This window comes from Manduca sexta, chromosome 19 (genome assembly GCF_014839805.1).
Source record: "Manduca sexta isolate Smith_Timp_Sample1 chromosome 19, JHU_Msex_v1.0, whole genome shotgun sequence".
Taxonomy (NCBI): domain Eukaryota; kingdom Metazoa; phylum Arthropoda; class Insecta; order Lepidoptera; family Sphingidae; genus Manduca; species Manduca sexta.
In genome coordinates, this window is record NC_051133.1 from 8548886 (window position 1) to 8564852 (window position 15967).

At 32.3% G+C, this 15967-nt stretch overlaps 1 protein-coding gene across 2 annotated transcripts in view; it reads left to right on the forward strand.

Moving 5' to 3' along the window:
- Positions 1-14161, forward strand: part of LOC115441947 — a 33617-nt gene extending 19456 nt beyond the window's left edge. Inside the window, exons 3-11 of one of the 2 annotated variants that reach the window (XM_030166877.2) lie at positions 3849-3936; positions 6495-6599; positions 8776-8915; positions 9481-9891; positions 10082-10390; positions 10614-10710; positions 11632-11744; positions 13377-13448; positions 13973-14161. In XM_030166877.2, coding sequence (XP_030022737.2) covers positions 3849-3936; positions 6495-6599; positions 8776-8915; positions 9481-9891; positions 10082-10390; positions 10614-10710; positions 11632-11744; positions 13377-13448; positions 13973-14089 — 1452 coding nt within the window. In that variant the 3' untranslated portion in view covers positions 14090-14161. The remainder of the gene's footprint in view (positions 1-3848; positions 3937-6494; positions 6600-8775; positions 8916-9480; positions 9892-10081; positions 10391-10613; positions 10711-11631; positions 11745-13376; positions 13449-13972) is intronic. The other variant, XM_030166878.2, reaches the window with a different exon arrangement.
- Positions 14162-15967: the final 1806 nt, after the last annotated feature.

Here is a 15967-nt window from a genome sequence, read left to right on the forward strand (position 1 = left end):
GTACTCTGAAGTAGCTGATTTTGTGGCATAGTAAATTATAATTTAAATATCCACTTTATTCAGCTTGCTTAAACGTGTTTGATGTTTATGTACTAGAATATTGTTTTAAACAATGGATTAAGCGTAAGATCATGGACTTTTGGAACATAATAATATGATACTAAAGCAAACGTGTTTATTGCTTAAAATATTTAAACCATAAAACATAATAATATCTAATAATTTTACGTAAATTTATTCGGACGAGGGCACGTTAAGCAAAAAAAGAAGATTTTGTTAAAAATAAATTCCTAAACATTTATGCTGAAAAACGTCTTCTTTATAATTCCATCAAAATTTTGGCGCCGTAAACACATTGACATCATTATCTTTTCAACGTCAAGTGCCAAGAAATAAAATATGGACCGGCGTTGGCTGATGTTACGTATGAATTATTTTCTGCTAATTTAGCACTTATGTTCCTGAATATTTATGAAGGACAAATAGAAATGTATGCAAATGTCAAAGGATTTCGGTTTAGTATGTAAAAAACGATTTCACTCTTGGTTAAACCTACGCCGGATTTGAATAACGTACCACATATAAATAAAGGGGATTGTATGCGAGGTAACTAGATGTCATTTATTCCTAAAAAATGTATAATTTTCTTTGACACGTGTTTTAATTAATATTCACATGTTTATTCTTGGTTCTAATATTAGTAAATGCATAGTATAATATTACGTACTCATTCGTATTTAACTTTTAATTGTCGTTTTGGACTCTATGAATATTACGAAAAGCTTTGATAATATAATTACGGCAAAATGTTATCTATTCACATACATAATGTTTTGACAATACCTTATTCATTGATTTATATGTTTATTTAAGTAGAATATAGAAATAATTGCATTATAAACACGACGCAAAACAATTATTGCATTAATGTGAATTAATTGACCGTGAACAGACGGTTTTACGACTATCCATGTGAATTGAAATGAAAATGCAATGTTTTAATAAAATTTTAGGCTGGATGTACAGCGGGCGTTCAGTGTAATGTAAAATATGTATTTTAACGTAAAACCGCGCCAAGCGGCCGGAACATTCACGAACGAGCAATGGGTCGGTATCGCGAGTCAAGATTGCGGGAAAGGGATGACATGTAGTGCGATATGACAGATTAGGTGTTTCTCGCGGATTTTACCGCGTGATAAACGTTACCCGCAACAAATCTAAAATCACTATAATGGTCCAAAGCCATCTGTTTAAAAATCGGTTATATCTCAAATATTTTCTACAGGAACAATTCTTTTTATCCAGGAATTGGTATATCCGTGTGCTAAATTTCATCCAAATCCGTTTATCGATTACTGGATTTACACCTTACTAATATTAATCAACATTTACCAAACATTGGAACATCCAAAATTTAACATAATCTTTTGAATTTTATAAAATCAATATTATTATAAAAAGAAAATTTGGCCGTTCAACTTCATTACATTGTAGTACAGCCAAGTGCAGTTTCACTTTTATTAATTGATTTAAAAAAAGGAAGAGGTTCTCAATTCGAAGTGTATTTTTTTGCCAATCGAATCTAAGCTTTATTCTGACATGTAATAGAACATAAGGAAGATCATATTATTGTCGTCTAACATCTTTACGGTACGGACCACCGTCTCTATCATTACATCGGTTTGAATGACATTTCGCTCTCGTAAACCAAATTAATTATTTACTTATTTATTTTTTCTTCGTGTTACAGTTTATGTGTAGTTCTAACTTGGATTCTTCTTTTTTTACAACATTATAATATAATCTACCCGAGCATAATTTATATGTATCTATAGTAACTACAATTAGTGAATGTTATATCTATAATAATCATGTACTTAGAATCTATTTTTCTTATTATTACTTTTTAGACTGTTTCTAAACTTAATAGTGTATAATTAGTAGTAGACCTAATAAATAAGTAAATAAATCTACGTCTTACAATAAGTCTTATTATTCGTATTGACGTACTCTCCATAAAAGTCATAAAGCATGATCAAAGGTCATTCGTCTATAATCAAACTACGTCATGGCAGGATTAGATGTTAATAATAGTTAATTACCATAGCCATTTATCTCAGTTCTATGATGCAACAGAATTTAATAATTCATATTAAAATAACATTGGGGTCCAGGTCAAAATATTATTTTGCATGTTATTTCTCGGAATTATAGTTTTTATAGCGACGATAGCCTAGTTAGAAGTGGCACGGACTGCTGTGACGAATGTCCGTAAGTTCAAAAACCAAGGGCCCGCTCCTCATACCTTTCTAAAGTTACGTGACCATTCTTTGGGCATTATCGCTTGCTTTAACGGTAAACAAAAACATTGTGAGGAAACCTGCAATGCAGGAAAGGGCTGGCATTATATTATTATTACATATATAACTTATAGATGATGTCGTAAAAGGTGGTTAGATATTGTATTTGTAATGGGAGCATATTCATCAGTAAAATTATTATTTATTTGAATATCGTAAAGAAAACCAAGTAAATAGCTAATGCCAGATATTATTCCTTAATGCATTCGTTTATTAATGAGAATTGTACTTCCCTGTACAAGATGTAGGCACGCTGGCGTCGATTACGCGATCTGAATCATTAATGTCATTCAAATGATTCGTACGCAGGAATTTCCATTACGGAAGCATTGCCTTCATATTAATCTACGTTTGTTATATTCCATAAGCTCTCGGTAAAAATATGAAAGAATATTCGTAAGGCTTTTTTTCAGAATACTATGATTTAAGCAACGCAGTTATTCAGCTCAGTTATAAGCTGACAATTTAGTGGACTGCAAATAAGTATTTTTAAGAGGCTTAGATTTTCAATTATATGTTTACCTCATGATTAGTTTTGATTGTAATCAGGTACAGTGAAGTGTGAATTTCAATCCACAGGAGACGTAGCCTTCTGATGAAGGGCATTATTATGTCGGCTGGTCTTATTGAATATACGACACTTCGGTAAATGTCGCTCTGGGTTTTTTACATGTGAAAAAAGTTTGCTCTGGCATAGTAATATGTTCTATATTAGACTTTTTATAAATTCACATAGCCGCCACAATAAAAATAGAAAAAATACCTCAAAAAAACCTGGAAAAAACTTCTATACCGTACTAATTGCGAACGTGCGATCCATAACTCACTTTATATACAAACCTTTTCTAAATTTCAAGCGGAATTTTTCGCCGAAATAAATTGAAAAGATCGCACGAAAGGCATTAATCAAACGAATAAAAACGCATTAAATAGGGCCATGATACCGACTGACGAGTTTTCGATACATCCCTTTACAGAAACGTTAAGCTGAAAATGTTTCCGAATATTAGCGGATCGGTTTTACGCCCATCGATTATCGATTAATAGACGAAGATTACGAGTTTTTATTTGATTTGAGGCTCGTCTACTTTATTAGATTTGAAGACTTTAACTACTTTTTGGCATCAAAATGTTAAAGTTACGTAATCCTTTTGTATTGTGGAAAATAATCAGAATACAGTAATTTCTAGAAGCAGATAAAAGCTAATTAAACAAACTGGTTAAATTTCTAATGATAAGTAATTATCGTTCACAAACAGGCTTTCCACAAGAGGAATTATGGATAGTTGTCAAATTTTAAATATTTAAAGAAAATGGACATTTAGAAGAGATTTATTAGGTGTTCCGCAAGTAATTATATTTATGTCATGGGTAATTTGGATGGTTTCGAAAAAGATATGCTGTTTATAACTAAAATGAGGCTATGTGTCAGGAGTATATTTTTGTCTCTTAGAAATAGTTCCCTTATTTCATGATTTTCTATTGCAGGCGCCACAATTCATCACATTCAAAGAAGGCAAGCTTGGAGTGAACTTTGGTGGATACCATGCGGGCGTTGGACTTGGCGGCTTATTGGGTACGTTTCCTTTTTATTTTTAGTTTTTCCTGCGGAAAGTTTGATCCCGTGGTTTGGTATTATATCAAAATATGAAGTATGAATATTTACAAATCTACGATGACAAAACTACGACCATATGAAATGCGTTCTAGGCTCGACGCAGACGTCCAATTTCTGCACTATAAAATTCGCGACAAAGATCAGTCAATATTCCGTTTTATATAAATATTAATGAAACATACATTTCCTTTAACTAATGGCTAAAATAATCAATAATTGACTAGTTGATGATGCTTTGTCTTTTATTTACTAGTAATCTATAAAAAGTAATAACAAATGTTATTTTCAACATAAATATAACGTTATTGTACAATTTCGAAGGAATAAGTGTATGTGCGTTTATTTATTTGAATTAAAATGTGACGCACTGAGATCGCAAATGCATGTATAATTAACTTTGTAATAATCGATAATTGCTAGAAAACTCAGGTTTGCATAATTGACTTATTGTTGAATTTAATTATTGTTATTTCTTTGTTATGTCAGTTTAATTAATCACTACACTATAAAGTAGTAGCATTTTTATATTACATAATATTATAAGTCCTACATTGTAATAAATATTTATGTTATACGCAAACTTTTTCCAGTGTAGGTTTTATGCGAACGTCTTAGTTTTTTGATACATAAAACTTTTAACCTAGTGTGAGGTGTTATAAGACTGTTTCTTCCTATTTTTATTGTCATCGTAATATAATAATTTTCATTCCTAAATCATTGGTCCATTAAAAGGGTACTTCACAACATTTTCTTTTGAATAGCTGTTTGTATGTGTTGTAGAACCTCTTGTTCTAATATAATTTAAAAATTTAAAACATAAATGTATTATGTCAACTCATGTAAAACAAGTGTTCAATGATAAAAAAAACATTCTCTGAATTTATGCGTATTTTTCATTTCACGTATAGTATTTCATTATTTATACTACATTATGCATGCAAATTTAATGCAATGTTGTAATCCAAACGTATAATGAAGTTTAATAAAACATGAAATATACACTGACTGTAAAAGCTGAACCGGTCGGTCCTGGTTTATAGCAGATGCCATATCCCTGATGAATAAAAACACATTCCCAGCGTCCGTACGTCATCCAGAAAAAACAGCTCGCGCGAACCTTAATTTGCTTTGAAAATGCAATAAGCGAGCACTTTTAAAATTTACATTTGATAATAAAACAGCGTTGTGTAATTGGTAATATAAAGTGAATGGTCGTTGACATGTCTGCTGGTTGTGATTAAACCATTATGAGAACCGATTGATGGGTTATGACAACGCGGAGTTATTGTAAATATCAAATAGTGATATTTATAAATTATACAGTATGCAAGGTTTAGGACTTGAGGGTAATCAGTGTTCCATTCTAATCCAAAATATGTTATATAATATATATTTTTTTTTTACAATTTTAACACCTAATTATTTTTGCCTTTCTAAGCCAGCTTTTAAGCATGAAAGGAAAAGGGATCATACTAAAAGGTCATATTCATACGTAATGAGCGATGAGATAGATTAAACAAGGCGATAGCACACGAGTACCCATGCGTTAAGGGTGTTTTTACAAAAACTTTGTTAAGGGTTACTTTGTCATTTATCATTATTTTAAAACCGATCTCAAAGGTGGAAGTTTTATTTATTCGTTTTATTTATTAAGTTCTGTGATAACTTTTTATCCCATAGTGCAATTTAAATGATTTCCCACTCTGTCTCCTCCATCTCCTGCTTTGCTATAGAGGGTGTGAACAATTAATATTTTCAACTCCTCCCTATCTTTCTAGTTGATTAATTTCGTTGCGGGATAAAGACAAATTAGTTTTCCTTGAGATTAGCCGAGCTTCACCGCTCGGTGTTATAAAATGCGTGCCACTGCTGATCCTGGCTTACAGGAGTTGTAGTGGAGGGTGTGAGGGCGGGTAAGTCTTTTAAAGATGAAAATACATACTTTATAGAAATATAAGACAGAAGAGTTCCTTTGGGTTCTTGTAAAATGTCTTTTTCTACACTTATAAATAGTGCTGATCTTAATGATAAGTGACGATAAAAATAAAAATTAGGTTAATGAATTAATACGTCTCTCTTAAATAATGTTTATGGACCAATTGGCTATGTTTGATGTTATTCTATAAATATAATCATTATAAACACAAATCTAGAATGTCTAGATCGTAGCAAGTTAAATATTGAATGGTTCAATAAAAGGTCTACTGGAAGATCTTGAGATAAAAGGTTCCAAATTTAAATGAGGAATCTTAGAAATTCATGAATACACAGTATTCTTATCCACATCAAATAAATCTAAACTATGCGAATAAATAAATTTAGAATATAATGTAAATATAAAAAAAAAATACAACTATTTGTGTAAGTACCTACAAAACGTTTGTCCAAAAATCTTTTTAAGATAATATTATTGATGTTTGTGTCCATTCATTAATTCTTTCATAAACCGTTATCATCTCTTGGCGTACCAAGTATACATTTATGTTTTATCTGTGCTAAATAATATTTTTTTAAAGGTGGAGGCGTTGGCGGTGGGCTGTTTGCTGAAGCTGGTACTCCTCACGGACAATCAGCGAGGGCCGGTCTCGGTGGAAATGTAGACGAGAATGGCAGAACAGCAGGTAAGACATATTTCTATTATAAAATTATAACGTAAATTCCATACCTAGTAAAAGATTTAGGGAGAAAGGGTATTCACGCTATTGCAGTAACCTGGTGGTCTTTGTTAATGGAATATTGACCAGCCCATATAAGTAATAGCAATAGTTCTAAAGGGGTAAGGGAAGATATAGAAGTAGAGTAAGGATAAAAAGAAAAAACTGAGAGGATCTAACAGTTGATTAAATATTAAAATCAATCTACTTTTCGGATTCTATCGCGGTGTTTTATATTTTAGTTTTCTCCCGTCGTTTCGAAGACTTTGCAGCCATCATGGTCACAGGGGGGACTAAATCGGAACCCAAAAAACCGGCTGCCAGACTTCAAGACACTGTGAGCTCATGAACGGACCACTAACACCTAAAATTTAAAAAATGTTGTATAATTGTAAAATGTAGGTAGATATTGTAACTTTGACTTTGCGGATGAACAACAACCTCAGTCCCCCCTGTGACCATGAGGCTGCAAAGTCTTCGAAACGTCGGGAGAAAACTAAAATATAAAAAAACGCGATAGAATCCGAAAAGTAAATGCGATAAACAAAACAACAAAAGTCAAATCGGCACCCATACATACATTGTAGAATTTAAGCTGAGTGAAGTGGTGATTGAATCAAAGATGCATTCCCACCGTACGATGCAATGTCTACAAAACACTATACCTCCGGTCGTTGGACATTGCTTTAAACTGTCAGGTTCAGCCGATTTCGAATGCCGGCGTTACTTATTCCTCGAAATGAACAAGGAAATATTAAACATTATTTAAATGCGCGTAATCCTGTTGTCAGGGTTTTGTTAATTTTAAAAGTAATATGCAATACAGTAATATTCAAGCGAACAATCAGTTGCAGTATTTCACTGCTATACGCTATTAGTATATATTACATATTGGAGATATATTTATTAATAATGTATTTCCTTTCATAAGTTTTCCAAAAGTATCTCATATATTTTTAATATACTTTTTTTCATGGCAACAGAACTACAGTTTTATTGGGATACAATAGTAAAGGTAGACCTTAGATGATACATGTAGACAACATAGTTATTATGTATATACATATATTTTCACAATGAGGTACAAAATCGTAAAATTAACAGTTTTTACAACATTTCTATATTTACTGCTAAAATAATTAACAACGCTATAAAAGTTAAAGTGCTACAGCGAAACTGCTCGAAAAAACTTAACCTATAACAGGAAACATATTTGCAACACATTCAACAATTCCTGTCGAACTACACCCATATTTGTCATCCGCAGAAGCAAAACTTGCGCGAAAAATTTTACTTATTAAAATAAAATTTATTGCTGCTTATTAAACGAGCTGGTGGACAAGTTTGAACATTTAGGTCCGAAATCCAATCGTCACATTATTGAGATGCAAATTATTATTTAGATTATCAATATAAATCTATATCTATACTTTAGACCGAATAATATTTATTTATTAGGTTTTCCAGCAAACTTAACACTCCGATTACAATAATTAAAATATTATAACTTATAGCTATAATGTTACAAGTACATAGAACGAACGTGCAGTATTAATTGAGTGTTTGACTTTGAGGCGACATTTGAACTCAGGAGGGCAAGACTAATAAATAATTGAGGCTGGTGATGCTGCGCTACAATTATGAATACGTTCTAAGCGAACAGCAATTACATTTGCAACAATATTATTGAACAAACTATCAGTTGCAGTATTTTATTGTAACAATTAAATAAATATATTTTACTGCTGTCAACATAATAGGTGGACTGGTAAAATCCACCTTTATTTTGTACAAACTGAAATAAAGTACTTAAATTAATAATTTATAGTTAATCCTCGAAACACAATAACGAAAGAATGGTTAATAACCAGCGTAGTAATAATGATATAATAATATCAGCCCTGTGTTATGTACTATCCCACTGCTGGGCACGGCCTCATCTACTACTGACAAGGTTTAAATCTTAGTCCACCGCGTTGGTCTAATGCGGATGGGCAGACTTCACATAACTTCGAAATTCTGTAACCTCACAACACTGAAATGGAAGATAGAATATCCGGCCTGAGCCTGGAATAAATAATAATTTGATGAATTTAGGCCATCGTATGATATGTGAAATACTCATATTTTTGTATTTTTATAGGAAACCTCTTTGCTGGTGCAACAGCAGGGCGCAGCGTTGGAGCTGCAGCTGGCCTCGGTGGAAAAGTTGTAGCTGGAGAGACAGGTGGTGTAGGGTTCGGAGTAGCTGAAGGAGGCATTCAGCAAGCTTCAGCTGGCCTGGTAAGAAGCAAAGAAGAGAGACGTAGGAGAAAAGAACTGAAAAAAGCACTACGCAACTATGAAAAGAAATTCCTTTGATTGGTGACGGCAGAGTTCACAGTTAATATAATTTGGTGGTGTCATACATATTTTATTTTTCCTATAACTAATTCTTAAGCATTTAAGAATAAAATATAATACTTATACAATTACATTTTATTCGTTTACTCCTAAAATTGAATCCGCCTTACTTATCTATTCGACAATTAACATATTTTTTTCGATTATAATTAGCTCGCTGGTTGCGACTAAATGTGTGATTACTCTGAGGAATAAGGTAATAGACCCCATATTTCTACATGCATGCACTCACAATAACACATCCATTCGCAATTTCACGTCTCGTTTTCGGGGCTCGATTCTCATTGTTCCTACTATGATTCACTGCAGTCCATCTGCTGCATCACATATGCATGAGGCTTTTCAACACTGAAACGTAATGCAAAATGCATTTCTTACGTCACTCATTCTGCATGAGTATATATTTCTGATTTATGGAAGTTTTATGTACTTGTTTAATTTCCAGGCAGGTGAAACAAATGTCCACGGATCAGCGGGGATCACATATTCTGGCACAAAATCCCTTGCAGTACCCAGCACGATAGTTAAAGAAACTGAAGTATCAGTAGTCCCAGTTGAAAATGTAAAACACAAGAAAATTCATAAAGAGTACAATGTTGATGCATTTAATGAAATAACACCTGTAGCGGCTGCGGGAGTCGAAGCAAATGTCGGGGCAAGTGTCAATCTGAATGCTAACGCACAACCAACAGCCGTCGTCAAAGAAGTGAGTAAATGGATACCGCATCGTAATAGTAACAGACGTAGTTACGCTACTATTGATTTACAAGATATAATGAACTACGCTCTTCGAGTTCCTTCAACAGGAGTCGGTCAGACGAGGTGGAGGACGTACAAAAATAATAGGGCTCATCAGGTTTGTCTAAAGTCTGCTGTTCTGTGTTACAAATGCACCAGAGGCTTTAAGACAGCTGGACTTAGAGCACTTGCCTTCCATATTTAATAAATTGTTTTCCGATGTGTGTCTCTCGCATTTATAATGTGCTAACACTGAAGTTAAATAAATTAAATATTTTAATTTATTAATAAATATTATGTGATTACAGGTTTACGTCGAGCCGCAACCGGTAGTAGTGGAAAAACACATTGTTCACACACATACTAAGCCACATCATGTCCATAACGCAGCGTATATCGGCGGTTTTATCGGAGCGGGGATCGATGCAGCCCCACAACCTGTTTCTGTTCATAAGTCCGTTGGAACAGCCATTCAAAAGAGGATCGACGTCGGTGTTGAAAGCGAGGGGAGCATAGCGGCTGCAGCTGCGGCCGATGCCCATGGAGGTGGCCAAGTATTACACACTAAAGAAGTAACTGTATCGAGGAATCCTAACTTCTTCCAAGATATTTTCAATGTAAGTAATAATAAAGAAAGTCATAACTCATCGTCTAAATTTTTTTTATATTTAAACGATACTACATCTACTCACAAATAAATAAATTATTCAATTAGATAAAGATAAAAAAACCTTAATTCAAGTATTGTGTGGCAAAATAATATCAACGGTATAATGGAACATACACACTAACCTACTTGGCGGCCTGTAAACTTCACTTCATATTTTTATATGTTCGCAGATCCCTATTTCCGCGTTGAAGTCAGTAAGCACTTTTCTCACTAACACGGCCGGAAACACAGGCGTCTCGGTACAGAACTCTGCCACGATTCATACAGGTGCTTACTTTTAAAAGTTTAAATAAGTTTGTTTATATGGATTTTTAATAAATAAAAAGTAAAAACTTAGTTAATGTTTCATTATAACTTCGGTTTTGAAGAACATAAAATATAAAATAATATTTATGGTTAATGTAGTTAAGAGAGGATTGACGACAGGCAAGTGGTCAATCGTATGAATTAAGCCAAATTCTTTCTGGAACATGCTTGATACAGTATTGTATTGATTCCACATTTTATTAAATAAGGACAAGTGGAAGAAGAGGAAATCTTATACCAAATGATGAGGTCTATTTGTAGTATAACACAAAATTTCAAACAGAAGATAGATTCTACGTTAAGGTACTTGTATATAAGTGACCCATGGAGAACTGCGAGACATAAACTCAGCATTTTCTTCGCCCTTGTAATCTTGATGATATTTTTATCTCCCTAGCTTTTACTACGTTTTTATTTTTTACGATCATCCCATTTACGTGCAAACCTTTGGCGAACTTGTTAAAAATATAAATAAATTTACAGAATATAAAGTCCACATTATCGTACTTTTATGTCATATACTATCTGGTGAAAACATCACCGCTGGCTGTAAAGTACTTAAACTTAAAAGTCTACTTGCTCTCTTAGTAATCTTAATTTTTATAGTATTTTTAATGAAGACATTTTTTAAGTTATCGTTTATTCTTACTTTAGGCATTAGAATCCTTTAGGCATTATGTTTTATTTTAGCTAATAATTAAAATAATAATTTGATAGGTTATAACTTTTTAAAGTAAAGTACTTTATTTTGCTTAGTAATGTTTACAAGTTCTACCGTTTACAAGAAACATATATAATTATTATATTACATATAAAAATATTATACTGAAAATATTTTCATTGCTGCATGTCTAACCTTTTATATCATCCATTATATCACAGATTCTGATAAGATAACACCGAAACATGCATCATCTGTATCATCATCATCATCCGAAGCACATATAGCAATAGAAACTCCAAGTGCTTCGCAACTCATTGACGGTATATTCTCTGTAAGTCCAGCTCATAAATAAGGTTTAAGTAACATTACAGCACCCTTAAAATTAATTGGCTTCTTATTCCACTAACATTCACTCTGAAGTTGATTTATTTGGCTTTTGTAGCGAGAGATGGTTATTTCAAACACTAAAAATCAATAACATATTTATAGGAAATATTTGATTACTATTTATATTTAAAAATAAAACATACAATTTCAAGATTTCTTAGTTACTTAATCTTATAAATCCAAATGAAAGTTGCTTCGAAAAGCAAATAAATTTTCTTGAAGATTCTGGAATAATCCATTACGGTTCTGTTTATTTTTCTCGGCATTGATAACATATTATTATTTACTTTTATTTTGCATTGATTTAACTCTATTTATCTCACAAAGTAGTTTACAAAGTAGAAATCCAAAGGAAAGTTCGAAACATTTTTAAGGATACTAAATTTTTATCTGGCCACCAAAATTTTATGACTTTGACCGCTATAAAGTTATCGAGAATAAATTTTATTCCAGTTTTAAAGCAGCTAAATGACTCCAGATATGCTAAGCATTTATTTTGGTAGTAAAGTTAACAGAAAGTCAAAAATTGTTTAATATTCCTATGAAAATAACATAAATTATTATAATTTAATGATTTCTTATGTTTACGCGAATGTTAGAATGTTTATCGCGATAAAATCCACAAAATACTATTATTTCAATGTCAGTAATCCAAGATTTAAAATTGACGAATTAATTCCGTTATTATCTTTTAGATAAAAGTATTTGCAACCAATTTTGGATTGAATTTTTATACAGTTCTAAAAATACGTTTTGTTTGAAAAATGTACATATTTGACGCTTTTTAAAACTTTTTCCTGACTAAAACTTAGTAGCTCAAGGGAGTTGCTTAATTGCTTTAGAAAAATGTACTCAACTCCACCTAATTGCCTTTTTATAGCACCGATAATCACCATCTTTAACAGCTTGCGTCAAAGATTTCTACTAACACTCTCTTTTATGTTTCCTCGTAATATAATCCGCTTTTCCACGCGACATTATATAGTTTGATAAAAATACTAACCACTTAATTAATGGATTATTTATTATGAGCTTAACTAACAATCACATCAAATTCCTCTTAAAATAAGGAACATTTTATATTCGCCACTGGCGAGAATTTATCACCATTATCCAAATGTAGATCGTTTTTTTAGTTTGTAAATAGTTTCAAATCGTATGGGATGGTTCATTATTTATCTTCTTTATCCAGACTGGTACGTAAGTATAATAGTAAGTATTATTTAAAAATACGCAGTTGCTTTTTGAAATTGAAGACAAATTTTACGTAGTCAATATTTCTAAGTAAAATGTTTAACGGTTTTATCTCAACCATTTTGTTGCCCTCGCTATGCTACAGCGCTCTCAAAATTAATTAAATCTGTCAATAATAACATCATTATTTTAAGCAAAGTACACAGAAATGTACTTTAATTTCTGAATTTCTCACATTGAATTCTGATCTGAGATGACAGGGCCTATAATAACTTCTGAAAAAAAAAATGGAGATACAAACATACTTTTACAGTTGCTTCGAATAAGTAAACAAATATATTAATCTAACAAACCTACCTACTACTGGTGTTTCTGACTTTAGATTCCCATTAACACACTCAGTGCTGTCAACAAGTTCCTGGAAAACAATGTTCCTGTGAGGAAAAGGATTCAGGTGAGCAAAGAAAACATCATTACACATTTACGCACAACAATTTTTTTCTAGTAACTATTTGTCGCTTTTGTATTTATTATAAGTCATATTATGTTATTCAAAGAGAAAAATAAGTCTGGACTAGTGATCTCAGTGACTTATTTTTTTATAGGGGTACGATAAAATAATCACTGCACTTGTTGGTAAATTGAGTAGGATCCAATAGATATCGACTGAACTGAAGACTGAAGAGAGATGATTACCCTTCGGCAGTCGACACAATTATGCCGGCCCGTTGGAACCGGATATACCCAGGCTGATCCCGGAACGCGATCACTTACGTGGGCTACTGTGGCACTTTTAACACCTTGTGTACGGTGATCGCTATCAGGACAGATATAAAAAATATCCTATCACTAGCAAACTCGCTAAACTTCCCCGCTGTGTGTCATACATGCGTGCCACTTCCGATCATGGCCTACTTGAGTTGCAGTGGCGAGTGTGCGAGGGAAATAATCTCTTATTACATCACAATTATTTCACAGGTTACACAGGGCGAGACTGAAGAACCTACGAGGATCAGATTGGGCCCGCACGCAAGAAGACGAGCGAACAAACGCGTGATTGTACTAGAAGAAGCTAATAACAGTGGATCTCAATGATGTATTGTACCTGACATAATAAATATAACTTATAAATAGTTAATAACATTGACAAATATAATATTTTCAACATTTAATCTTTAGATTAATGTTCTTTTTTATACATTAATGAAAAAATGACCTCACTGTACGTGATAAGTGGAATAGGTTCTATACAATGTCGACTGACGAGAGATGATTACCCCTCTCTAGTTGACACTATTATGCCGGCCTCTTTGAAATATTCTACGCAATCACGTTTAAAATCGCTAGCTATTAAACATTTCTAAAATTTTGTAGGAATTTTTGTTATGGATATTTTACCGCGCACACAACTTTTTATTTAGTCCACTAATGGGTCCTATGTTTAAATAAAAATGTGTCTTTCGTATGAAGTAACTGAGCTTTTGGTGTGTCACGTCTCTTTTTATATGCAACCTCAGAAAACCTCAGTGTGGGTAGTTGTCATGCAGTCTTTGGCGCCGAAGATGCTTTTAGTAAAGCGAGGGCTTCTGGATCTTTCACTTATATACTACACTACGCGAAATGGGGAATATTTTTTTTAAGGTATATAAATTCGAATTTAGACACAATCAGAAGCATAAATAGTGAACTCGTATATTGTATTATAGACTAGTTGGGGCCCAGACTTCACCTACGTGAACAGCATTTCCCGCTACCAATTCACTAAATCACTGTAACAATCTATTGTTCCATCTACACGGCGCTTGTGCTATTTATTTAAAAAATCAGGGATACACGGGATATAAAGTTAATACAGGGCGTGGTCTATATGTATACTAAATTTATCGGATTCCGTTTAGCCGTTTCTGCGTTTTCTAGCAAACATACAAATATCACAAACTTTTGCATTTGTAATATTATGATATAAATGAGTATAACATAATTTAGTTTTACCAAAATTCATTTATCCAAAGGTTACCACCTTAAGTACTCTACTAAAATTTACAATATAATTTAGAGAAATATTTTCAGCGGTATTAGTATTTGATACTTAAGAAATATTTATTTGCGACTATTCTAAAATTCCTAAGAATAAAACTGTTAAGCTTTTCATAAATTCCCAATGGAAATCTTTGAGTACACTATAGATTACTTTTAAGAATATATTTTTTAAGTTTTCGGGGCATGAGATAACTCAATTTCACAATCCACTCAAAAAGATTATAATTCAATTTTATGTCTGAAAGATTTAATCAAAACAAGAACAGTCATGTCACAAAATAACATACGTACACTTCAGCCCGAATACATTTAATTTTATTTTTGTATAGCCATAATTTTTTTGTTGAAATTAAATCAACACCCACCCACTTTAAAAGTCGTGATCTTATTTACTGGATACCGAAACACTGTAAAATTCTGCATGAGAATACGTATTTTTATCATAATAAAAACATAATACCATCATAAAACTCTTTTTAATACCTCTTGGCTCGTAAACGTATTATTTGTATAATAATCCTATTGTGTACGATTGACGTTTTCGGAAGTATGTCTGGACGTCTACTTTATGATGATCAAAACTTCTATTTTCTGTATTATTACGTAAAATAAATTGACATTTAATCTAATAATATGGGTAAAAACTAATTGTGATATAATTTTATTTCGTCTTAGGGTTGATTTTACAATAATCAAATAAAATTGATTCGTAGAATAAAGTACAATTCACACAAATAAAAAATTAAAGGTATTTGTTTAAGTAATTCTACTATTTGACCATTGCAAAATCAGCCCTTTCTATTTGTGCTATTACTTATGTTAATTCAATCTGGATTAATGCTTAATCTTATTAAAATATTTTAAGTCACACTTGTATGCCAATATGAGGCTGATCATAGAGCACTTAGCATAAGTATTATTATTTCATTAATA